The sequence below is a fragment of the Carica papaya genome, chromosome 7 (genome assembly GCF_054855325.1).
Source record: "Carica papaya isolate Zhongbai chromosome 7, ASM5485532v1, whole genome shotgun sequence".
NCBI classification, from domain to species: Eukaryota; Viridiplantae; Streptophyta; class Magnoliopsida; order Brassicales; family Caricaceae; genus Carica; species Carica papaya.
The window spans coordinates 2,199,449-2,225,372 of NC_142315.1; the positions used below are offsets into that span (position 1 = coordinate 2,199,449).

At 32.9% G+C, this 25,924-nt stretch overlaps 3 protein-coding genes across 8 annotated transcripts; 2 read left to right on the forward strand and 1 right to left on the reverse strand.

Annotated features, from left to right (window-relative positions):
• Positions 1 to 5,591: 5,591 nt before the first annotated feature.
• LOC110817817 (equilibrative nucleotide transporter 3-like) lies at positions 5,592 to 9,043 on the forward strand. 3 transcript variants are annotated; one of them, XM_088208085.1, is made up of 11 exons: positions 5,592 to 5,791; positions 6,068 to 6,121; positions 6,410 to 6,460; positions 6,568 to 6,672; positions 6,961 to 7,116; positions 7,241 to 7,384; positions 7,457 to 7,562; positions 7,701 to 7,876; positions 7,972 to 8,132; positions 8,320 to 8,578; positions 8,676 to 9,043. In XM_088208085.1, exons 3-11 carry the CDS (start codon positions 6,419 to 6,421, stop codon positions 8,787 to 8,789), a joined length of 1,263 nt encoding a protein of 420 aa, XP_088064211.1. In that variant the 5' UTR covers positions 5,592 to 5,791; positions 6,068 to 6,121; positions 6,410 to 6,418; the 3' UTR covers positions 8,790 to 9,043. The 3 variants fall into 3 exon arrangements, with proteins under 3 accessions (XP_088064211.1, XP_088064210.1, XP_021902220.1); XM_088208084.1 differs by having other exon boundaries at positions 6,414 to 6,460; XM_022046528.2 differs by lacking the exon at positions 6,068 to 6,121.
• Positions 9,044 to 11,757: 2,714 nt separating this feature from the next.
• Positions 11,758 to 18,572, forward strand: B160 (protein). Of its 4 annotated transcripts, none has more exons than XM_022046553.2 (12): positions 11,758 to 13,860; positions 13,963 to 14,105; positions 14,857 to 14,962; positions 15,062 to 15,194; positions 15,302 to 15,365; positions 15,458 to 16,202; positions 16,489 to 16,818; positions 17,007 to 17,576; positions 17,651 to 17,723; positions 17,801 to 17,886; positions 18,023 to 18,142; positions 18,239 to 18,572. In XM_022046553.2, the coding sequence occupies exons 1-12, from the start codon at positions 13,210 to 13,212 to the stop codon at positions 18,308 to 18,310; spliced, it is 3,093 nt and encodes a 1,030-aa protein (XP_021902245.1). In that variant the 5' UTR covers positions 11,758 to 13,209; the 3' UTR covers positions 18,311 to 18,572. The 4 variants fall into 4 exon arrangements, with proteins under 4 accessions (XP_021902245.1, XP_021902246.1, XP_088064385.1 ...); XM_022046554.2 differs by having other exon boundaries at positions 15,461 to 16,202; XM_088208259.1 differs by having other exon boundaries at positions 13,978 to 14,105.
• A 753-nt stretch (positions 18,573 to 19,325) lies between these two features.
• Positions 19,326 to 24,677, reverse strand: LOC110817741 (Protein kinase superfamily protein). Its single transcript, XM_088208260.1, has 5 exons — positions 24,351 to 24,677; positions 22,370 to 23,702; positions 20,783 to 21,052; positions 19,995 to 20,150; positions 19,326 to 19,787 (listed from the first exon to the last, which is right to left on the reverse strand). The coding sequence occupies exons 1-5, from the start codon at positions 24,356 to 24,358 to the stop codon at positions 19,668 to 19,670; spliced, it is 1,887 nt and encodes a 628-aa protein (XP_088064386.1). The 5' UTR covers positions 24,359 to 24,677; the 3' UTR covers positions 19,326 to 19,667.
• Positions 24,678 to 25,924: the final 1,247 nt, after the last annotated feature.

Here is a 25,924-nt window from a genome sequence, read left to right on the forward strand (position 1 = left end):
ATACTTACGTATATGATTAATCTTTAAATTATATACTGAAAATTATATATCATATTCAAAATTTAAAAATGTATTATAAAATTATAAATTTAGCCATCAAATAATAAACTAACACTTAATAAAATAATAATAATAAAAAACCAATAAATTTACTCCTTAATATATAAATCCAATTTTCTACTTTTCCATCTCTCATTCTCTATTTTTTTATCCTTCATCTCCCCTCTAATTCTCTATCTATCTGCTTAACAAATTAAATATATTCTTTTCATTTCATATATTTTCTTTTGTTCTCTTCTATAAAAATATAAACAAAAACATACTCAAATATATTTTTTGTTCTCGTGTTATTTTTGTTCGATTTTAGTATATATCAATTTTGCATTGAATTAGTTCTTGTATTTTGAAACAATGTTCGAACTAATCCATCTCTATTAATGGTCACTAACACCTTTAACTTGGATTCATTACCTTATTTAGTTAGTTAAGTTTTTATATAAAATGTTATATATCATTTAACGTAATATATGACATGATGAATTTTTAAATATTATTTAAATTATTTTGAAAAAGTTAAAAAAAAAAGCTCCCCATACTACCCCTCCATCATCCTCAACAAACCAATCTTCTACTCCTCCCATGTCGTCTGCATCGCTATGACCTTGGATAGTGCCTATGTTTGTGGATCCATGGTTGCCATCTTCTTTGTCTGCTAACACTCCTCCAGTCCCAAAGCATTTTTTTCCATTCTTCCTCTATTTCTTCAGCACCTCTGATTTTTTCAAGCCACCATATCTTCTTTCTTATTTTATCTCAACTTCTAAGTCTACCACTCTCACGACTTAGATATCTCATATTTTATATTTATTTTTACCTTTACCTTTACTTGTTTCGCCGTCAATTACCCCCTAAACTATGTATGCAGGTTATCTTGCCAACATCATCTCCTTATATATTCATCATGTCATCTATCTCAATTTCAGTCTCGTTAGACTTCACTTGCTACTTAAGGCCAACTTTCACATATATATACAGGCTATGGATGGAATTACATTAGCTAAATATATATATACACATATATAAATCTAATAAGTACTTTAATTTGTAAATCGTATAACACAATATTTTTTATTAAAAAATATCTTTACCTATAACAGGTGTTAGTATCTCACTAATATACTGGCATACAAAATAGTTTATATTCTACACCGACCACATTTAAACAAATCTTATCGTATGAAGTTATTATTGTTCTAATTTTTTAACAATATTAAATTTTAAAAGAAATATCGAACTTTTATAAAAATTTAGCTACATTTAGCATAAAAAAATTAATGTCAAATTACATAAATTATTAATTTCTTCAATATAATAATAATAATAATAATAATAGTGTTAAATACTTAATTGTTAGACTAATAAAATAATTTTAAGTACATGTATGGTTCCTAAATTAGAAAACAATATATTTCTCCAAACAAATATATTTAAAAATAATTTCGTCTAAAAATTAGAAAACGACGAAGACGGTTGGCATTCACTTCTAAATTTGAAGGCCAGAAGAGCCCATGGCCCCACATGCTGATGTGGGCCCCTAGATCATCCACGTGTCATTGTCTTCTAGTTTGTCAAGACGTGGCAGCCAGTCATACCTTCTCGACAGTCGATAATGCTAACTCCACTGCGGTGAAAAACTGTACGTCACGGACCAATCATTAGCGAGATCGAGTTGCCCAAAAAGGTATGTGTGGCCCACAATCATCAGAATGACGCCATCATCATTCCTCCTGGATACTGACCAGTAAATCTCTTAATTTTTCACGTGTGATAATTACCATTTATCTACATTTATTTTATTATTTTTAGTTTTAAAAAAATGTGTAAAATATTTAACTAAATAATTAAAGTTTTGCATAGTAAATAAAAGAAAATATTGTTTAAAATAATATTTAAATATAATTTACTGAATAATAAATATAAAATAATATTATAAGTATTTAACGTTAAAATTTTGTTATTTAAAATTTTATTAATTTAAATAAAATTAAAATTAAAATTAAAATTAAAATTCTTCTATATATATATATATATTTTTGAGTTACAGTAATAAATATCCGCAAATATAATAGAATATTCTTAAAATACGTTTGAATTTTATTATTTTTACTTAAAATTTCTCATGTTATTTATAGATAAAATTTCTCATGTTATTTATGACCTCATCAAGCTCTTAAGAGACATACATTAAATATGATATAATTGTGGTTCAACCGCTACTCTTATATATATATATATATACATGTATATAATATGACATAAATTAAAGTAGTTGTTGAATAATTGATTTTTAATATAGAATTAATTAAAATTTGTATACAAAGTATACAAGGGGTTAGTAGAACTTTAGTTAGGCTAAGTTTTTTTTTTTTTAATTAGGTAAATATGTATATATACACATAAATGTATTTATATTTTTTTATTTGCAAGTAGGTAGTCAATAACGTCTTAAGGTCTAGTTCTAATCATTCCACCTTATTTGTTTCTTTGGACTATTTGATGAAGAATTTTAACGAGAGTCTATATGGAGATATGTGATATTTATATTATTTATGATATGAAAAATAAATTTTTTTACACAAGTAATTTGAAAATATAAACATTGGTGATGTTTGAATTTTACTTTTTAAAAAGATAATTTTTACCATCTAGAAAATTTATGAAACATCACTTCGTGGTCGGATTTAGTATGAAAAGAAGACACAGGAATTGAGTCAGAGAGAGCAAGTATGAGATAAGAGTCTAAGAGTCTTTTCTTCGCTAGTTATCCACTTTTTACGAAGTAAAGGTTGTTATTGATCTTTCAAAATCAACTTTAATAATCATTTAAAGTAAAAAAAATTTCATAAAAATAGTGTCACAGTCAACAACAACGTAGCTTGTTATAAAAAAAAATACTATAAGAAGTAAGAGTTGTTGACGTGTAAATACTAAAATTAACGATCAAAATAACATTATTTATGATTAAAATGATATAAGATATAAAAGTATAAAATATATACTAAGTGGTGTAAACCAATTAATTTGCTTTAGATTTTAGTATCTTATTATAAATATAGCTTATTGATACTATGAATTAGTAAAGGAATTTATAAAGTACTTTTTGTAGAGAAAGAAAGTTTTTGAAAACCGACAATAATTCCAAGTTGAAAACATGGAGCCAGATAGTTAAATTTCTGAGAAATCTCTCCATTTTTCCTTAACAAATTCCTAATTCGTATTATTAACACAGTAAACTAGTGGTTAAAATCATTATATTTTATTTGAAAGTCACAAGTTCAAATTTTATTAAAAATATTATAATTAGTCAATAAAATTTTATCTAATGGAGTTTAGAGATTAACTCATTAATGTATTAGTACGAGTGTGGTGATTAAGTTGGACATCTTCTACCGACTCATGATGTAGCTGAAAACCTGATCTAACTTTTTATCTTCTAAAAGAAATCCCTACGTTCTTGTTTTTACGTGGACCCAACATTTAAACTTTCAACCATGTTTAACTCTTTCTTCACCTATATTAAGTTCAAAAAATAAGAGAACAACTAATCCTATGAAAAATCTCTTTACAAGAATTCTCAATCTTCTTACTTCCTCTTTGATATTTTGAAAAAAAGCTCAAATAAATAACAATATTAAAAAATTATTGTAAATTTCTTTTTCTGTCATTTAATTCCCTCATAACTCTCTTCTTTCTTAGCTAAGAAAATTCCTAACTCTCACTTTTTGTACACGACTCTCTTTCTATATTATTCACACTCACAAAAATTGATGTCGAACCTTTTTTTCCTCCGTATATTTCTCTATAATTTTGTCAAGCTCTCTTTCCAAACCTTTACTCTCAATCTTGCACCTCAAGTTCAACTATTTTTGCTCAGTAAGCCTCTATTTTTTTTTTTACAAACAAAAATACTCCGTTTATGTCATCCAACCTTCAGCTTCACATGTTATAGACTTTCTCGAGTCCATTGTTTTTCAATCATCCTCTACAACCCCAATCTCCACTCTCACGTGCCTATTTTTCTCTCTATCTTGATTTCTTTCTCTACTTCCTCTTTCGCGTGTAAAACTCCTCAACTCCACCTTTTAAAGACTTTCTTGAAAAAAAAAAAACGAGATACAGAACTAATTCGCTTATTGCCTATTTTTGAATTAAATTTATAGAGGAATATAGCGAATTAATGAGGATTTCAAACCAAATAAAAATAGTTATAAAAAGTTTGTTCTAGAAGAACTCCATTTTCATTTATTGAGAAAAACTTCAATTGGTGCCTAATGTTTGGTTGCAATGTCACATGTCCCAACGTGTGGGGTGTTGCCTAATATAATCTCATTTTTTTGAACTCATTCAAACTAATTTACTCTCACGCCATTGAATTTAACCAATCAAATTAAATTCTCACACTAATTTTACCACAATACTTCTCCTTACCCATACATACATACATATACATATATATATATATCTACGGTATAAATTAACAGCCACGTGTGAAAAATTATATAAAATATGAAGGTACCAACACGTGTGCGAGTATATATATTTATATATCTATGTGTGAACCATGAAACTGAATCTCTATACCGACTCGATTGGGGCGCGCATGTTGTATCCAGCTAAGAAAGATGTTGACTCCGATCGTTGACTTTTAACTAAAAAACTTTATTAGTAAAAAGAAATCAATTATTAGATGTCTTAATTATTCGGTTAACTAGTAATTAATTATTAATTTAATATTTTTATATTTATGACAAAAATTATTAAATTTTTGCTTAATGTATAAATTTTTTCGTATCTAATTTAATTTTAAATTATTTTATATTAATCTCCCGATTTTCGGTGAATTGCTTTTTTGTTTTTTCTATTATTAAAAAAAAACCAAATATTAAATACTGTATACTATATATATACACATATATATGAGCTAGTAAAAACCATATATATGGTATATTTTTTTTGCTGCATTTGATATTTTCTTATATATAGTTTTAAGTAATCTATGATCAGGCCTACCTATGAGTATATACCCACTAATTATATATATATATATATATATACATATCCACCAACCCGCTAATAAAAAGAAGTATTTTTTTAGTATTTAAATTCAGACTAAATGGTTTATTTAACATTGTATTTATTAAAAATCATATTAATTAATTAATTTTTTCCTAGAAAATTATGTACTAATCAAATTTTACAACTGTAAATTACCATGTTTAGAAATGAACTTAAGATAATAGCGGGTCAAATCACAATCATTAAAAAAAGTCAAATTTAATTTTCCATCATCGTACATGATTATCCCTAATAACTAATTAATTAATTAGTGCATGAAACTGACTGAAAGTAACTAAATTTATTTTTTAAAAAGAAGAAGAGCCCCGGGCAATATCAAAAACCAGAGTCCTTGCGGGCAGTAATTTCCACCAATTAGCACTCCAAGAAAATAAATTTCCAAAAAATAGATATACTGAAATATATATGTATATACATATGTATATGTATATGTATATATTTCCACCAAGAAGATTCTCTCGATTCACTTTCCTAATAATTGATCGATATCATGATTTCAAGGAATCTTTATTAAAGCCGAAAGAATCTTCATTATCTTCAGCTTTTTCATTTCCGTCAACAAGTATCTGCAGAGTCAATATACATACCCAGTCCTTGCAGAGGAAAAGAAAGTGAACACCGCTCTCTTCTCCTGTGCGGTTGAAATCTCGATAAGGTTTCTTTTCTTTTTCTAATGTCTTAATCTATTCATGCAGCACTAACAAAACCCATTCCCCATGTGTAGATCGTGATGCTATATTTTATCTGTTTTTTAATATATATATATATATATATATATATAGTCTATAATGCATTAGGAGCAAAAGCTTCAATTTCTGCATAAATTAATATATGAATACAAGTTCTGGATCAGCAGATGCATGTGTTTTTCTTCTCAGTTTTATTCTTTCTTTGAGCTTCTTCTGAAATCTCCATTGGGATTCTTGGCTAGTTTGTCTTCATTGAAGTTCCAGATTCAATTTTCAGGGCATACCCAACCAAGCAAGTATTATACCCTTTTTAGGATTCATTGGCTTTTTTTTTTTTTTTTGACTTCTCTTTTCTAGTTGCATGGTTTACGTTTCTTTTTCTGATTACATTGTGAATATTTCTCTTTAATTAATCCGAACTTCTTGCTACAACTTGTATTTCTGATCTGCATGCCTCTGTGACTTGAAAATTCAACTGAGTCAAGGCAAAAATAGAATATCATCAGAACTATATATATATATGTACATATATATATATGTACATTACATGAGCAGAGCTTGAAGTTTGTGATATAATTTTACAGGGAGCAGCCATGATTGTTGAGGAGGAAACTGGGTTTCCAAAAAGGCTCGAGGTTTGTGATTGGACTTGGTATTTCTCATTTTGGGAGATTAACAATATTCTTTCTAATCAGGAGCTATCTGTGTTAAATATCTAACTCTCAATCTTTCTGGTTTCCAGGGAAAGCTTCAAGCTCTGGCTGTTTGTTGGGTTCTTGGATTTGGGTCCCTTGTGTCATGGAATAGTATGCTTACCATCGGAGATTACTACTACAGCTTATTTCCAGTAAGTAGCTTATGAATTCAATTAGGCCCCTTGTTTGAGTTAAAATTTGTGTTAGAACTGAGATTTACTATAAAAAATTGTGTGGTAGAATCACCTCCAAGTTCAATTATTTGTAGTCTGAATTTAGATTCCTTTTAGTTTTTTATTTATGCCCTTTCTTTTTTTTTTTTTTTTTTTTTTGTTGAATTGGGGTAAAATTTTCATTTGGGTAGTGAAATAAGTAGCTCCATTGAAAAAATCTGTTTAGTGATTGGATCTTCTGATGATATTCTTGCACTTTCTTTGAAGGGTTACCATCCTTCGAGGGTTCTTACTCTCGTCTACCAGCCATTTGCCGTCGGATCAATTGCAATACTAGCATACTATGAAGCACGAATCAACACCAGGAAGCGAAACATATTTGGATATTGTCTTTTCTGTTTAAGTACTTTCATGCTAATAGTTGTGAGTAATCTTAAACCTTTTTCCTTGATTCCCACTTCTTCAACTCTTACTATCCTTTTTGTTTTTGGTCCAGACTGGTTGCTTCCACTAAATTTAGCTCTACTTTGATTTTGCTCTGCGACAGCTGGATTTAGCCACATCGGGGAAAGGAGGAATTGGACCATTTATTGGTATATGTGCAATAGTTGGTGCATTTGGGGTTGCAGATGCCCATGTTCAGGGCGGAATAGTTGGGGACTTGTCTTTCATGTGCCCTGAATTCATCCAGGTTATCGGATTTAATGTATTTCAATTTTGATCTTTAAACTTAGTTTTCTCACTACGAATTAATGCTTTGCAGTCCTTCCTCGCTGGCTTGGCTGCCTCAGGAGCTTTAACCTCTGCTTTGAGGCTGATCACGAAAGCAGCCTTTGAGAAATCCAAGGATGGTCTTCGTAAAGGAACTAGTATGTTACTGGTCTTTGATTTGCACAAATAATTCATATCAGAAGCTATATAATAAGACTCTCTGCTAACTAGTAGAATTACATAGACTTTTGGGCTGAAATTTATTGTGAACTTGATGTTTCCCTATCTGTTTGCAGTGCTATTTTTGGCAATATCCACTTTCTTTGAGTTCATGTGCATCCTTCTATATGCAACGATCTTCCCTAAACTACCAATAGTGAAATATTTCCGGGCAAAGGCAGCATCTGAAGGATCAAAAACTGTTTCAGCTGATCTTGTGGCTGCCGGCATCCGAAAAGCAGCAGCTCAAGGGGTACTGCAACTTGAATCTCATTATATATTAACAGATTATGGTCAATGAAATCAATAAAATTCGAAAGTTTCCAACAGCCTTTGGAATTTTTCCAGGTGGAGGATGATGCTAAACTCCCTGACCGGCTAAGCAATAAACAATTACTCTTGCAGAATATAGATTATGCCTTGGACTTGTTTCTGATATACGTGCTGACATTATCAATTTTTCCTGGGTTCTTGTATGAAAACACTGGAAAGCACCAACTTGGTGATTGGTGAGTTCTCATCTAGATCATAATTAGGCCCAGTTCCTTTCCAATCTTATGATTTTGCTTGAAACCCAGAAAAAATTCCATTGCTTTTGCATTGAGTGTAAACATATGATGTTTGAACTTTGAGTGCAGCCAACAATTCTTACCAAGAACAGATTACAAAATTCTCACATAGGTGATTGTGCTGTAGGTATGCACTTGTTCTGATTGCAATGTATAATATTTGGGATCTGATAGCAAGATATATTCCTCTCATTGATTGCATTAAGTTGGAGTCGAGAAAGGGCCTTATGATTGCAATTCTCTCTCGTTTCTTGCTCATCCCTGCTTTCTACTTCGCGGCAAAATATGGTGACCAAGGATGGATGATCTTCCTTGTATCCTTCTTGGGACTCACAAATGGTTATCTCACTGTTTGTGTCATGACTGCAGCACCTAAAGGCTACAAGGTTAGCTTGCTACTGCATGATATAACCCACTAAGCTTTATGATCCTCATTTTACTTACAAACTCACTAAATCTAATTGGGTTTTCCTCATTCTATAGGGTCCTGAGCAGAATGCCTTGGGGAATTTGCTTGTGGTATTTCTATTAGGCGGTATATTTGCGGGAGTTGCTCTGGACTGGTTATGGCTCATTGGCAAAAAAGACGGCTTTTAAGTATTTGAATGTTTTGAGTTATCCATGAAGAAAGTTAGATCAGTACTTTACGGGAAGAAAACCGTTCATATTTGACATGGATGGAAATTGTAGACTTACTAGTTCTTTACAGAAAATTTTCAGCTTATACCCACTCTTTGTAATCAAGTTCATGTTGCCCAACTGGCTTTTCTGTTTCTTTCCACTGTAATCAACTTCAAACTATCAGTCAATAGCATCAATTTCCATATATGGAAGTTTCCAATCAGATTCAATCACCCTGTGTTTTGAGTAGCCTAGATGAACTTGACTATGTTGCTGCAATTTTCTACTTCATAAACTTCAAAAGAAATTTGATTCATCAAGTATTGAACTTGACAGAAGTCCCTTTTATCTTCTCTTTCAATAGTTTGATTTCTTGTTTTTGAATGAAGGCAGACCTTGAAACAAATGAAGGAATAAATAAAGTGCCCTGAAATTTAGGTTAAACAGCCAATATTTAGTGGGATTGGTAAAAATAGGTTTCAGTTTTTTTTTTTTTTTTCCTTCTCTTATTTTCATAAAATGAAACAGTTAGTTATATACAGTTTCTATTTAATTATCAATATGGGATTTGAAACATTTGGACTCTTTTTCCCTTTTTTTTTGTTGACTTAGATTCAATTCATGGATTCCGCAAGTCTGTTAAATACTTCATTAACGAAACATCTTTGACAGTTCTCGAAGAAATCTCTCTGGAAAATAATGATATCATACGATTTTTTTTTTTTTTTCGAAACATTGCCTTGTTTGTTTAACAATGAATCTTCCAGCCTTTCTTTGCACTCCAACTATATTCTCTAAGATACAATAAACATTGTCATATTGTCCATCAAAACCTTCTTGTTTCGATTATTTCCTCTTCTTCCTTTTCTGGTTTTTGTTGCCATTTCCGCATTCCCTCTTCCCTGCAAATACTGGATCATGACTCAATCATTCAGGACTCAATAATGTCAAATTCTAAATTCTTATCTTCTTCTTCTTGCCAATTTATTAGAAAGGCAACATATAATAATCAATCATCTTTTACAGTTAGTTTCTGAAATAGCTTCCAACATAAGAAATACTAAAGGAAACAATGTTGGCCCTAACCAAGATTCGCATATGCCAAAAACTAATTATACAAAACCAAGTTCATCCAGGTCACATTAGCCTCTCTGTATTCTTCCAAAATGATCCAAAGCCACGTTTGACAATGAAAAGAAGTTGTCACAACGAAGCCATCCCTGTATCATGGGAGAAACCTCGAACAGGATGGACTAAACTGAATTTCGATGGATCCTGCAAAGGAAGATCATGTAAAGCGAGCATAGGAGGAGTTTTCAGGAACCACAAAGCAGAATTCCTACTTGGTTATGCAGAATCCATTGGGAGAAACATCAGCAGCACCATTGCCGAACTTGCTGCATTGCAGAGAGGCCTGGAACTGGTTCTGGAAAACGGGTGGAACAAAGTTTGGATCGAAGGAGATTCCAAGACATTGCTTGACATAATTGTGGAAAGGAGAGAGGTGAGGAGTAAAGAGGTGGATAGACATTTGAGGATCATAAATTTGATGATACCAGAGGTGGATAATTGTATTGTAAGTCATGTTTATAGGGAAGGGAATAGAGCTGCTGATAAATTTGCAGAGTTAGGACACCGGTTGGCGAAGCCTCAAATTTGGAGGGATGTTCCTCCAAATCAAGTCTTGAATATTGTACATGAAGATGCACAAGGTAAGATTTTTCTTAGAAGGAGATAAAATTCTTATTTAAAAAAAAAAAAATCATATGTAAATACACATGTATTATATTGTTTTAATTCTTTTTTTCTTTATGTATAATATTTTATAATAATTAAAAAAAAATTAAATAAAAATATATTCAATTCAAATTTATAAGTAATACTTAAATATTAATAATAATACAATCAATATTTTAACAAAAAAAAAAAAGTAACAAAACAAATCTCGTAATAAAAATATAAACAAAACATATAACTCGACTTAAATTTATATTCTGATAAAGACGTGAAAATAAGTCAATGAATAATTAATATAAAAGTTATTAGACAATTGACTTAGAAATTTTTATAAACTTAAAATTTTGGTCAATTAATTGCAATAGATTATTTATGTAAAATATTAAGTAATGTACTTGTATATATATATGTATATATATTCTTATTTTTACTTTTTATAAGAAAAATTTATTTATTATATTTGTTACATTTTTAATTCTATGCAACTAACTTACTTTTTTTTTGTACTTTTAAAAAAATCAATAATATATAATAAAACAATATAAAATAATCAAATAGTTATAATAAATATATATACATTTATTATTTTTATTAGAAGCAACTATTTATTTTTTTTACTATCTAAAAGGTATAATTATTTCATTTTAAATTAAAATCTATTTATAAAGCACTCCTTGTTGTTCTAAAATTAATAATCAAAGATTACCAAAATTAAATAATTAGTCAATTGAAGAGAAGATGGGAGATTAAGATAGAAAGTTTAATTTTTTCTAGTAAAATATATATATATATATTATATGATTAGATAATACATATATATATATATATATCAGTTATAATATTACTTCTCGAAGAGAAAAATACATGGAGCAATAAGCCTTCAAGAGGAATAATGTAATGGGATGTTGTGGAAAAAGCAGAACAAGTGATTATTGATTGATGACAGAATCAAATGCAGTACAACATGCACAAACTATATATACACACACACACATATATATATATATATGTATAGTACAAGAATCCAGTACACACTTCAAACAATTCAATGCATTACAACCACCAACGACCTCAAAGTACTTCTTGTTATCCAATATCATATTCTATGCTAGTACACCCAAATTTCAAAAAGAAAGTTAGACATGTACTGCAATTTTGCAATACACCCATATGCATATATGTATATATTTATAGAAAGAAAACATATACACCATGATATACATATGGTGGAGAGATTCTAGATTGGAGAAACATCATTGAGTGCAGCGTTGATGAGTTATTTTTGCCTTTCAGAGTTTTGTCATGGATCTTACCAGCGCTGCACTCAATTATGTTTTTCACTCTTTAGAGTTATACAATATATACATATACATATATATATATATATATTTTGCTGGTTATTAGGGTTATGCATTATGCAGTTGGAGGCCAAAAGATTGACCCAAATCGAGGCATTCGATCCAAACTAAAATTTGTTCAGGCAAAGTTTGGATCGTTCCTCAATCCAGAAGGGGATGGACAAAGAAGACTGGTTTTGATAGGCCTACATTATTTTTAATAATTTATTATATAATTTAAATTAGATTATGTATTATATTATATAAATATATAGATATGTAATTGTATATATGATATATAATTATTAAATTTTTAATTAAAATAGAAAAAGAATTGATTCAACTAGTTCTGCATTGCAGACTATATGACTATTATTTTCCAGCTTGGTTTTTAATTATATATGTTTATATACATATCCTTACATATATAAACTGAAAAGCTTGGTTTTCAATAATCTAAAGTACACACTACTTCTCATAAGAAATAGTATATGCAGCAAATATAATATATATATATATATATACGCACCGCAGAAATTGAATTAGAAGAGTTATTTTTGCAGGATTACTTTGTATTCTATATTCCAAGTTGGTCGTATAGTATCTTCTAAGTCGATTGATATTGCAGAAGCCATAGCTAGCTATTATTCACTATTGTTATCTTCTATTCTGACATCATTTCATTACACCACATATATATATATATTATGTAGAGTTTATATATATATATATACATGCATGCATTTAGTCTAAAGTTCATTTTTTGAAAAGAAAAAAAAAAAGAACCCACTGCAAAAATCTGCAAAAAAAAAAAACCCTTGATTTCTGGATATCTGAAGTTTCATGCATAAATCTGCATATCTACTCTGCAATTAGAAAAAATAAGCATAAATCTAATATGAATAAATTAATGAACAGAAGGAAAGCGTTCGGTGATGATACAGAAAAAGTTGTGAGTATAAAATATGTTTTTGTTAATTATTGCCAAACTGCATGCTTCAAAAATACAAAAAAGATTCTTTTAACCAAGACAAGAAGCTAAGCAGAAATCGTGTCAATCGATTTGAGTTTGCATCTGGAAGAATTTGAGACCAAACAGACCTCTTTTTCTATACAAAATTACCCAAATAGCCACTTCACTTCACTGCACCACCACATAAATACACTCTCAAAACCCGCTTCTTTTCTTCTCTATCCCTCTCCTCTTTCGGTTACTAACCGAAAGACGTTGCTTTTTTGATTACCCACATCAGAAGTCTGCAAATTTTTCTATTTTAGTTTCTGGGAAGAACGAAATTTTCCTGGGAAACAAACAGGGAGGAATGCAGGGGGAGGAACCGCTTGAGGACGATTTGCGCTGCAAGCGCACTGATGGTCGCCAATGGCGGTGTAATCGGCGGGTTATGGATGGGAAGAAGCTTTGCGAGCTTCATCACTTGCAAGGCCGACATAGACAGGTTAGAGAAAAGGTGCCGGAGTCTCTGAAGATGGTGAGGAAAAATAGGAGAATGCCGAATGTGGAGTCTGTGGGTGAGATCAATGGTGAAACTAGGGCACAGAGAGCGAGTAGTAGGCTGGTGAGATTGGCGAAGTCGGTGAAACGCAAGCGAGTGATTGGGGAATCTGAGGCGCTGGATGAGGCAGTAAGGAAGATGAAGCTGAAGAGAGGGGATTTGCAGTTGGAGTTAATAAGGATGGTGTTGAAGAGAGAAGTAGAGAAGAGAAAAAAGCTCAAGGGAAAGAAAAAGAAGAAGAAGAAGAAGCAGAGTAACAGCAATGAGGATGGTGATGGCTGTGAGGAAGAGTTAACAAGAGTCTTGCCTAATGGAGTAATGGCAATTTCTTCTTCATCTCCACATTTTGGCAATGCAGGTTCTTCTTGTGACATCAAAATTGGGGCTGAACCAGTTGCAGTAAGAAGGAGATGTTTTAGGTCTAAAAACATTGAGCCATCCCCTGTTGGCACATTGCAGGTAGTATTTTAATGTCATCTTGCATAGGTTCTCTGTCATACTTGTATGTTTCCTGTATTGATTCACCTGTTGGCTATATTGATGTTTATTTTAACGTTAAAGGTGGTGCCTTTCAAGGGCAATGCGATGGGTTTGAAGAGAGGGAAGAAGAGATGCCATTGGTGTGGAAAGAAAAGCTTTAAAAATTTGATCAGCTGTTCAAACTGTGGACAACACTTCTTTTGCATCGACTGCACGAAAGAACAGTGAGCATTCTGCATTTTCTTATCTTGATTTTGGTCTTGGTTTGATTAAATTAGGATGGCTGTTATGGTTGAAACTTGGTGGTTTAGCATTTGACCCTGTCATGTGCTGGAAATTTTCAATTTTACAAATGGCATTTTAGCATTTGAATGCATCCTTAAGTAGTGTAGCAATTAATTTTACTTGCAACATCATGGACTTTCAAAATGGAAGTCTTTAAACTAATTTTGCAATGTAGGATGTTGAGAATTATGCAAATTGTGGTCCTTGGAGAAAAAGATAATCTGAATTGTGACTAGATATAATTAAAGTTAAAGATCAACATTTCAAATATAGCTATATTCCTGTAATCCATGTGATACAGGTGTCAATTCCAGGATAAAGAAAATCAGTTAGAAACAAGAAGTCAATGGGATTCTAATGTGATCAAGGACCATTGCTGCTTTTATCAATTTTTATCTCTTACCAATAACCTTCTATGAAGAACCTTTTGCATCCATCAGAGAAACCGGTGTTAGTTTATTTGGGCTTCTAATGATGGTTTCCATAAAAAGGAATTCATGTGAGGTATTCTAATGCTTTTATTGTTAAGTGATTGCTGACAATTTTTATGCTCCATACCTCCATCGCTTAAGCTTAGTCATGCTTTGGAAGAGTTATATTGAGTAATGATTCTTAGCCTATAAAAATCATTTCCAAAGAACATTTTACATCAATTGTTGTGAGATAATTCTTGGCTCAAAAATGAATCAGGCATTTCCATACACAAGAAGAAATCAAAATCACATGTCCGGTATGTCGTGGAACTTGTGGCTGCAAGTCCTGCACTGTCATTAAATGTGGAGGCACAGAAAACAAGGTTTGTTTTGACATGTAGTGTGCTTAAACTCCGAATCCTGCATACTTGTTTTCAATATTCAATTTTGATCCCTCATCTTACTTACAAACCATGTCTCAGAACCTTCTAGGGGACAAAAGTAAAGTCGATCGAGTTTTACATCTTCATTATTTAATTTGCATGCTTCTTCCTGTGCTGAAACAAATAAACCAAGACCGCAGTGTAGAGCTAGAAATGGAGGCAAAAATAAAAGGTAGTGGTGATGATTGTTCTTGATTATCAGTGAATAATTCTCAGCGCAGCACATGCAAGACTTCCATACACAAAGATCTTTTTCTGATGTCTTTAGATATCTAACAGGTCAAAAACCCTGCAAAGGTCAGATCTTGACAGTTGAATTTAGATGCAATAAGCAACACTGCTGGTATGTTTCCTGCTTCTTCAAAGTTTTACATTTAATTAAATTTCTGTAATTCTCATGTTGCTCTCTGACGGATTGCATGACTGTGGGAGCAGCAGTAACTGCAAGACTTCCATATTGGATTTGCATAGAAGTTGCCAAAATTGTTCCTATAATTTGTGTTTAAGTTGTTGCCGGGATATTTTTCAAAAGAGCTTATGTGGAATTACGGGGGCACTTGACTGCAAAAGCCCAAATAGAAGGAATGGTTGTAGGCCAATGCTACTGTGCTTAGAGAAGCAATCTATGAGCACATCCAATCATGGCCAGGAAAGTACATATGTTTCTTCTTCTGCATCACTAACTAGTTTAAGAGTTCCTGATGGTGATGCTAGTATATCATGCCCTCCAAAGGAATTTGGTGGTTGTGGTGATGGGCTCCTCGCTTTGGGATGTGTTTTCCCCTCAAGTTGGACTGAAAAACTAGAAATAAGTGCTGAGGAAATAGTTGGAAGCTATGAATTGCCAGAAGCATTAGATACTTCCTCATCCTGCTCGCTATGTTTTGGAATGGATAATGAAGCTGATGGGATCAAGCAGTTAAGAGAAGCAGCAAACAGAGAAAATTCAAATGATAACTTTTTGTATTATCCTACAATTCTTGATATGCGAAATGATAATGTGGAACATTTCCAGAAGCACTGGAGTCAAGGTCATCCTGTAATAGTTCAAAATGTGCTTCGGTGCTCCCCAAATCTGAGCTGGGATCCAATAACTATGTTTTGTACCTATCTTAAGAACAATGCCAAATCTCAAAATGATGAAACACATAAAGCAGACAGTTGCCTGGACTGGTTTGAGGTTAGTTCTTGACACTAGATTCTAATCAATCTGCATTTCTCAAACTATTGTAGGAGGCAGGGTTACACCACCTATATAATTAGACAGGTTGATTTAATCACAGAGCTGAACTTTGTTTTTGGCAATTGTAGTTTTGATACTTTTCCATGCCAGCCAACTTCCTATGCCTTTCCCTCTGATCTTGAGCTCTGTGTACCTTCCTTTTCTGACAGGAAGCTTACTGTTGTTTGTTTTCCCTAGAACTTGAAAATTATATAGCTCTTAAAACATTTTTTAAATATGGCAGGTGGAAATTGGTATTAACCAATTATTTTTGGGGTCTTTGAGAGGGCATACTGAAACTAATATGTGCCACGAGAAGCTGAAACTGAAGGGTTGGATTTCTTCTCGTTTATTTCAAGAACAGTTTCCAGCTCATTATGCTGAAATAATTAATGCTCTACCACTTCCGGATTACATGGACCCAAAATCTGGCCTGTTAAATATTGCAGCTAGATTACCTGAGGAAATTCCAAAGCCTGACTTAGGTCCATGGATATATATCTCATATGTTAGCGGTGATGAACTTGTGCAGGCAGATTCTGTGACAAAATTGTCTTTTTACTTTTTTGATATGGTACGTGTTATTGGATCTCTTATATGTTGGAAGTTGCTTTTTGTTTTTTTTGACATATAGTGATCAAACCAGCTTTAGTTGAGAGCACAAATTGTTATGGGAAATAAGGACCTCAAGTTTTTTTTTTTCTATTTAAACTTTCAGCAGTTGGTTGTATTTATAATTACTATATTATTTTTTAATCCCAGGTTAACATTTTGGCACATACAACAGATGCTCCTGCATCCACAAGGCAGATATGTAATATACGGAAATTAATGGAGGAGAAAAAGGCTCATGCTCAGGAGTATACCAAGATTGCTCCTGGCCAGGAAATGACTAACCAAGTGAAAAGAAGTTCAGTGTCGAATGGTGAAGGGGAAAACATAGAATTGCATAATATGGTACGAAACGAAATGAACACATGGGACATGGTCACGGGAGCATCTCATTTACTTGCTGCCACAAATGGAGCATGTGAACTAAATCACAAAGATAGAGATGCTCCCCATATGAGAGAAAGTGAATCCGAGACTGATACTGATTATGATTCTGAAGCCTCAGGACCTAGTCCTCGGACTATTCAGCACTCAAAAAGATCAGAAGACAAGGAGTTTTATTTGCATCGCACAGCTTCCAGCAATATCAGACAGGAAAACTTGGCTGAGTCTTGTGGTGCCCAATGGGATGTCTTCCGCAGACAAGATGTTCCAAAGCTTTTAGAGTATCTCAGAAAGCATTCTTATGAATTCAGTCATTCATATGGCTTTCAAAAGCATGTAAGTCCTAAATCATGACTTAGCAGCTAGGTGGAGGACAGTGAATCTTAGCATATTTGTAACTTTGCCTGCAGGTGGTTCACCCAATTCTCGATAAGAATTTCTTTCTTGATACGACACACAAAATGAAGCTTAAGGAGGAGTTTGGTACGTGTAACTTCCATTTGTTTTTCTTTATATAATCATCAGTAGACAATTAACTATCTACTAATCATTACTTCCAGAAATTGAGCCCTGGACTTTTGAGCAACATGTTGGAGAAGCAGTCATCATTCCGGCTGGGTGTCCATACCAGATAAGGAAACTAAAGGTACTGTATTCAACATGACCGAGCATTATAATTGCAGAGGTCTTGTGTAAAATATTTATGAAAATCTTTATTTCTTCTTGACTTGATTTTTGCACAAAATTTTACTTATTGTATTGGTTGGTTATATGACATGCAGTCCTGCGTTAACATAGTTTTGGACTTTGCCTCACCTGAAAATGCTACCGAGTGCATCCAATTAACTGATGAACTCCGTTTGCTTCCGGAAGACCACAGAGCCAAATCGGATAAATTTCAGGTAATCTTTATGGGAAAGTTAAAGAAATATTGGATTTTGACTTTCCTGAAAAACTGAAGAATATTATTTATATTACTTTTTATTTCCAAAAAACAGGTTAAGAAAATGGCTCTACATAACATTGATGCGGCAATCAAGGAAATTCGGGAACTTACACGTGCAGACTAAAGTACCTACGTATTATTGGCATCTAATTTGTCTAGCTCCACAGTGACACCATCAAGCAATAGAAAATATTAACTTTCTTGATGTAATTGCGCTGTTTTTAGAGACGGGTGCCTCTAACATAGGAACTCTATTTGTTAGTGGTGCCGCAAAAATCTAACTTTATTTTCCTTGGTATTTGGAACAATTATCCAAGACGAGAAAACCTCATGTATATAAATTGGCCAAGAGGAAAGATAAAGAGAATGTATACGTTGCGTTGCAATTCCACACAAGGTACGAACTAACGTATTGAGTATTTGCTCTGTAAGAATATAAAGCCTTTGTATGACTTGAATTTTAATGACAGAAACACATGCACATAAAAAACTTGGACGCATGGATATATTAAATTTCCCAGCTTGAATGTTATGCAGCAAGTGTTTTATGCCTGTAGTAAAAGTGCTGTAACGGGTTGAGGTAGTCCTATGTAAAGTTTATGGAGGAATATCAAAAATTCATGCTTGAACATATATGGTAGGTCCAGCAGTATAGGTGAGAGTCTGTTTAGTGATTGATCCTGAAGTTTTATAGTTTGTGCAGATTGTTTAGAATATGCTTGAAATACCAAAGCTTCTACCATCACATGATGAGAATGTGGCTTTAGTGTTTGTAAATAATTGGCGGATGATGTTAAATTTTCATTGTTCCGACAGCAGAAGTAAGTGTTTTTCAATCCATTGTTGTTTTCAGAGTTCTTTGTTGACCCATCTCCTTGGTCTCGTACAACCTCGGAGGCAATTTAGCAGAGCATTAGATTGTTCATGCATTCTCATTATATTGTTGTCTCTCCTCTCTCTGTATAAAAAATTGTAGATTTGATACTCAGTACAAGGTTATATTAAGATGAATATGTAAAAAAAATATGAAAATTGTAACATCCCTGCAGAAAATCGAAACCATTCAATTCACGCAAAATTACAAATGATCCTTTGTGTGCCAAACTTTGGAAAATCAATAAACAAAAATTTTAAAAAAATAATAATAAATATCAACACTTTATTGCTCTATTTCCTTTCCTCTTTGCTTCAAATGTTTTGCCCCCGCTCTTGGGGGGGCTGAGATATGACAGTAATGAACGATCAAAAATGACATAATAATAGATACACAATGGACTAAATCTCACGTTAGAAAATCTCAAAATCCCAAGTAAAAGAAAAAAAAAAACAAAAAAACAAAAGATATGTTATTCCTTATGTTCTAGGATCTTATCAATTGTCAAAATTGTTTCACAAAACAGCACCGGACAGGAACTTTGTAACTACCACTTGCCAAAATTGTTTCATAGCAACGCCAACACACAGTAAGATCAGGAAGCTTCTTATGGAGCCATCAGTCCATCAATGGTGTAGGATAACGATTTTGCCCAATCAGCCTTCAATAGCAGTGTCTGTAGCGTATGCATCACATTGTATCCAGGATCAAGCTTTCGCTGCCAACCCTACAACATCCAGGAAAATCATAATCACTCGGCAATTGTCACAATTACTATCTCCACTTAGGTTCAACAACTATGCCAGATATATTTCATTTAGAATACGACAATTATGTCAGATTACCTCTAAGTGGGCGAAAGGGTCCACATAACAAAACATGAAAAGAGAAAAATGAGAATTATGTTAAATGAACAAGAGAAGGAAGAAATTACCTCGAGAACCAACGTTGTAACCATTACAGTGCATACGTTGCCATCAATGTTAACCTTGTGCCTTCTGACTTTCTCAAGTAATTCCTGCATGCACTCAGCTGGATGGACTAGATCACCCTCCGGAGTACCCCAGAAAGTGAAAGCTTCTTCTACTTCCTGTATGAACCATATAATGGTTACAAAAATGTGAAAAACTTAATGATGAATGTTGAATGCTGTATAAATTTCATCCAGCAGGGAATCCTCAATTAAAATTCACAGCAGATGCATCTATCTACCAAAATCTCAAACGAAAGAGAGTAAAATATGATCTTGTTTGGAAAGAATGGGTGCCAATGCATCTTGCAATAAAGAGTAGACACTTCAATAAATAAAAGATAAAAAGGAGAGAGACAATAGGATCGGTAGCTCTTCTGGAAAAGAAAGGACTCACCTCCTTCATGCTTAACTAAAAACATGATGGTTATAAAACTGCATGACAAATTTTTATCTTTGAATACAAACTAAATTCAAGAAGGTTTTGATTCAATATGTAGGAAGCAATTGCTGGATAGACAATAAAAAAGGAGGTCCATATTTACAAATGAGAAAATAAAATGTGCTGGCAGATTGAAAAGACCTTGCTGTATCTGGAGAACACAAAGCAAATGTGACAAGTTTCAAATTACTTGCAAGGCTCAGACGGAAATATCTTGTCAAGATCCAGAACAAACAAAAAGACAAGGTTTCACAGGCCACGTATAATGAGAAACAATCCCAACAAAAGAGGTATGTGGCCAATGCATCACCTCAATAAAAGCCGTTGGATTTGGACATGATTGTCGCTTTGATAATCTTAGAGTGGATTCTGCAGCAGTGCGGCCATCCCGACAGGCAACTGCCTTAAAAAATTCCAGCAAATTTACTCGATCACTGTTTGAAAGTTCAGCTGTCATGCCTACATCAAGGAATATGACATGAGGCTTTGACTTAAAGAGCCGTTTCCGAGAAGACTTGTTCTGACACACCCGGACGAGAATATTTCCAGGATGCATGTCAGCATGGATAAAGTTATCAACCTGAAAGAAGAAATAGAGTCTTTGAAACCGAAACTTTATCACACTTTATTTTCAGAAATCTAAAAAATCTAATAAACTTTCAACTATAATTAGCAAATAGCAACTAAAATAAACTTAATAACATAGAAATCAAGCATCATGGTCCAGGAAGCATGTGCACAAAGAGCAGTCATAGCAATGCAAATTATTGAAAGAAGAAACCAAAAAAGCAAATGGAATAAATCTCAGCTCCATCTCATCAAATCAACACAGTTCTGTCTCTTTTCTTTTAAAACTTCCCTTTTTTTAATAGACATGTAGCCCTTCTTCCAACTGTTAAAAAAGATGATAATACTTTGAGGCAAAATATTACCAGCTTAACAAGATTACCATACTTTACCCCAAGTCTCTACCATCAGCAAATTAACAAGTAAAGAAATTCCTTACATGTCCCGAGGACTCACAAATGTTTATATAACATAAATGTTCCAACTTATTCCAGCACAGAGAAGAAATACCATTGTGATCAATCAATAATGGTTCAAGTCGATCTTTTTTTTTAAATAACATATGGTTCAAGTAGATAACTTCTACTGTGTTTACGTAGATAGGAATCCCAAGTCATGCTACCTAAATTTACCGAAGAATGTCAGTTTTCCATACAGTAGCCAGAAGTTATGGAGTTTCAGGTAAAGTAAAATTTTAGAAGGCAAATTTTACCTTCTCATTACTGCTGTTAATCTAAAACAGTGTGCATAGAAAATCTTCTTCTATTCCATTTCATTAATTCTCATCATCTTTCAATAGGATAAAAAATAAAATTAGTAATGGAAAAGAACGGATAAAGCATCTTTCCTTTTTTTCTTAAAACTTGTAATTTTTTTATTCCTTCAAATTGGAAAAAAAAGGAAAATGAAATGATTTAAACTTTTAATTCTAGTTTAGCCGACGAGTCCTATCAACTATTTTCTATAAATAATCAATTCTCCTTTACATAACAAAAATCAAACAAAATGTAACAAAAAATTATTTCCTTTTCTTCACTTATTTTTAGTTATCCAAACAAGGAAAACACATACTCTTTCCTTTTCTTTAGAAACTAATGTTTTCCTTTTTGTATCCTTTCTCTTCATCCTCCTTATTAGTTTTTATCAAAAAGTGGTATGCAGTATCATGACCTGGGTCCTAGTTGATCCATTTGTTATTGTTTAACACAAAACTTATTCAGATTAGTTCATCAAAGAAATTTAAAAACAATCTACAAGTAAGAAATATAAAGAACAACACACAGTAAGAGTAAAACATGATTGGAAAAATAAAGCAAGTGAAAAGCTATACCAGAAGCATTTTCAAAAGTGCATGAGTCCCTATATGAGCAAGCGCAGTTTTAATCCGTCCATGTCCTTCAAGTCCATCAACATAGTGAGAAACACTTTCTCCATGCTCGTAAGTTTCCACCAAAACAGCAGGATGAACAAGTGGATACACAGGCTTAGGAAAAGAAACATCCTTCCACCTACGGAAATTATATATAAATCGGCTTAAGTGGGCTGCTTCCCTTGCAAGATCAACTTGAGACATCATGAAAACTGCAAACTGCTGGACACTCTCATCCAATCTCAACCACCGCAAAGTTGGGATAATATTTGAAATCTTGGCTACCAAGTTTATAATCATAAAATCTCTCCTAATTGATTCACCGACACCGGGGTGTCTAACTTTGACAGCAACTACAGTTGGTTTCATCTGCTGGCCAGGATATCGAAATCTCAAAGAAGCTCGATATACTTGAGCAATACTTCCAGATGCTACAGGTTCCTCTTCGAAACTTTCAAAGATTTCAGAAAGCTTGCGACCAAATGCTCTTTCAATTGTTTTTTTCGTGTAGGCAAAGCTATGCTCGGGAGCTTTGCTATGAAGCTCTGAAAGTTTGGTGCATAAATCTCTAGGAAAGAGGTCTGGCCGTGTAGCTGCCCATTGACCCCATTTGATGAATGCCGGACCTGCTTTTTCCAGTGTACGATGGACAATCACAAGCCACAGTTTCCTAAACCGAGGTCCACAACAATCAGCAAATGGTGCCATCATTATGCTGGGAGAGAACAAAATGCCAAGATAAATAGCTCTCACCAACAATATAAGGCCTTCTATTACTGAAAACAGTAATGTAGACAAATAAGCATGTCCATCTTGTGCACGCATGTAGAAAGAATTCTGTGGCGTATAAGGGTCTTTCACAAGTGAATTTCTCTGCGCCCATGCTAGCTGACCACATGTGATAGCAAGGACACTGGGAACTAGAAGGTGCGAACGGGTTAAAGCCAAACTGACAGCTTGAGCAATCCTGCTTATTCTAGGAAAAGCTCGGCATCCAGCAGAATGCTTTTGAGAAATCCTTTTCCAAGCAACTTGGGCATGATGTGCAACTACGTTACTAGCTGAGATGAGGGTGTAACTCCTGGAAAAGTAATTCTTGCTCACCTGTGGATTACACAGCGAAAATGCAGTACGTTCCTCACTTCCAAACCTATATGGCTTATACAATCTGTACTGGGATATACGTAAACAAACGGCAACACTTGTTCCATGCTTCTTTAATTCTGAATGGCTACTATTCTGATTTGAGACTACTGATTGCACAACCCTCCTAATATTTCCAAATGTCAACAATCTGCATCACAAGTTTCCGGTATTTACATTAATGGACAACTTACATATATGAAAAATTAAAATTCAACCTAACACTAGAAAAGGGCACCTTCACAGAATTCATTGACACAGGTAACAAGGAGGGGAAGAACTACAAACAACACCTTACCCTTGATATTAAGTCAATAAGCAATATGTGCGCCCTTAAACCACCTCATTCCAAGAATTCAGTTCTACATTATTTAACATTCCTAAACTCATCATCAGCTAAAAGATCATACATTCATAATTCATGTATTAACTGTAAATTACCCCTTAAAATGCCTGAAATACAGCACCCTTTTCACAGAAAATCGCAATTGGCAAGAATTAAGACTTGAGAGAAGATAATAAGCCCAGCAATTATCTTAGCTTTAGGAAGAGAAACAAACAAACAGCTGCAAAACCTCACAAAAGGGTCTCGCTAAAAGGACAAAAAGAATCATTAAAGACAAAAACCCAAGAAAATTTTTATGATCCTGCAAAAAAAAAAAAATAATAATAATAATAGTAGCAACCCAGCTCCCAAAAAACGGGAAACAAGCAACAGCATACGAAATTAAAGAACAACAGAAGACGGAAGCTCAAAACCAGATTAGAAGACTGGAAGGAGGCAGGAGACAACACCGACCTTGACATGGCGACAGAGCAATACGGCAACGAATAAGTGCTAACGATTGACGCTGGCAACTCGCTGAAGCAGTAGTTGTAGACAGCATTTTTTCATTGGAAAGTCTATGTCTCTAACAGATCCTGCGCGCGTTCATCGCCTCTTTTGTCGAAGACCTAGCGGCGACGAGGAGAGGAGAGAGAGGGAGGGGTTGGGTTCTGTGGAGAGAGAAGGCGGTGGCTAATGAAACATTGTGGTGGGGTTCACGCTGTTTCCTGTTTATATGGGTGGCGAATTTTGAAGCTTCCTAAAGAAGTAGGTATTCATTGCCGATGTAGATTGGGAATTTAGGAAGAAACAGTTTTCCAATTTACCAAAATAATTATTTAGTCCCTATATTTTAATAATTTATTTAAATTAGTTCATACTTTTAGTCAAATAACTTTTTGTATTTTTTTAAAAAAAAATTTATTTAATTTCTTTTTATTAATGCATTTAACCTAATTATTAAGTGTTAAATTTATTAACACGCAACACTGTCTTATTAATTTAAAATCATATAATATATGACATAATATCATAAATTTTAAAATTAAAATAAAAAAAATTATTACAAAGAAATACACCGTAACCCATTTTCTCCAACTATTCTAAAAATTTTTAAACTTCATTAAAAAAAAAAATTAATTCTTTTTATTATTATTGTTAATTTAAATATCACATATAAATTTATTAACACATAATATTTTAATTAATTTAAATATCATTCGACGAGATATAAAAAAATTTAAATATGATCCGATTTATAAATTAAAATTAAAAAAAAAAAAAAGACTCATTCTTATTGACCCAGTCGTAATCATCTTCACCAGCTGCTTGGCGAGAGAAGCATCCTCCCCTGTAACAGGTCCTCCCCATAGATCCCAGGCTTGCTTACGAACACGGAATAGTTGGGGAAGAATCACACGAATCCAGCAATGGCAGAGGAAGTCATTCCTCTCTGGATCATCAACGAAGAGGAAGATGGCGGCGGACTGAAAAGGAGGATGAGTTGAAGAAGATGGTGGAGGGTTTATGAATTTTCACTTATTTTGATCTGGGTTTTTCTGGGCATTGCATATATGTTTTGTTGGCATGAAGCAACTCTACAATTTTAATTTGACTTTTGGAGGATTTCTTTCCCTTACCTTTTCAATTGGTATCAAGTTTCCTAAGCTTTATTGTTTAAATTACATCAATGATAAATTACTTACTAATTAATTCTGATTAAGATCAAGTCTTAATATTTATCATAAACACTAGTGTAAATTGCTATTTTAAGTATTTATAAAAAAAAAAATATTAAAACTTTAAATTTGATTTTAATCATAATTAATTACCCATTCAAGTTACCAAAATGGTAGAGGATTAATCCCCTTAATTGCCTACCTAGAGCATGGTACCAAATTATGTAGTGTTTAATTGGACTCATTATTTAATTAAATAATTAATATATTTCTTTCTTTACAAAAATTTAAGTTTAATTATGTTTTTTTTTATATGTATTATCGTTTAAAAATTATATTATAATTATTACGTGTGAATCAATTAATTAA

Coding starts and splice junctions, on each gene's coding strand:
- B160 (XM_022046553.2), top strand. CDS start 13,210: ATGCAGGGGGAGGAACCGCTTGAGGACGATTTGCGCTGCAAGCGCACT. Junction 15,195..15,301: donor AATGGAGGCAAAAATAAAAG/GTAGTGGTGATG, acceptor GATATCTAACAG/GTCAAAAACCCTGCAAAGGT. Junction 17,724..17,800: donor GAAGCTTAAGGAGGAGTTTG/GTACGTGTAACT, acceptor CATTACTTCCAG/AAATTGAGCCCTGGACTTTT.
- LOC110817817 (XM_088208085.1), top strand. CDS start 6,419: ATGATTGTTGAGGAGGAAACTGGGTTTCCAAAAAGGCTCGAG. Junction 6,461..6,567: donor GGTTTCCAAAAAGGCTCGAG/GTTTGTGATTGG, acceptor TCTGGTTTCCAG/GGAAAGCTTCAAGCTCTGGC. Junction 7,385..7,456: donor TGTGCCCTGAATTCATCCAG/GTTATCGGATTT, acceptor AATGCTTTGCAG/TCCTTCCTCGCTGGCTTGGC.
- LOC110817741 (XM_088208260.1), bottom strand. Junction 20,151..20,782: donor ATCCAACGGCTTTTATTGAG/GTGATGCATTGG, acceptor TGGTTCATACAG/GAAGTAGAAGAAGCTTTCAC. Junction 19,788..19,994: donor TTACAACGTTGGTTCTCGAG/GTAATTTCTTCC, acceptor TGGATGTTGTAG/GGTTGGCAGCGAAAGCTTGA.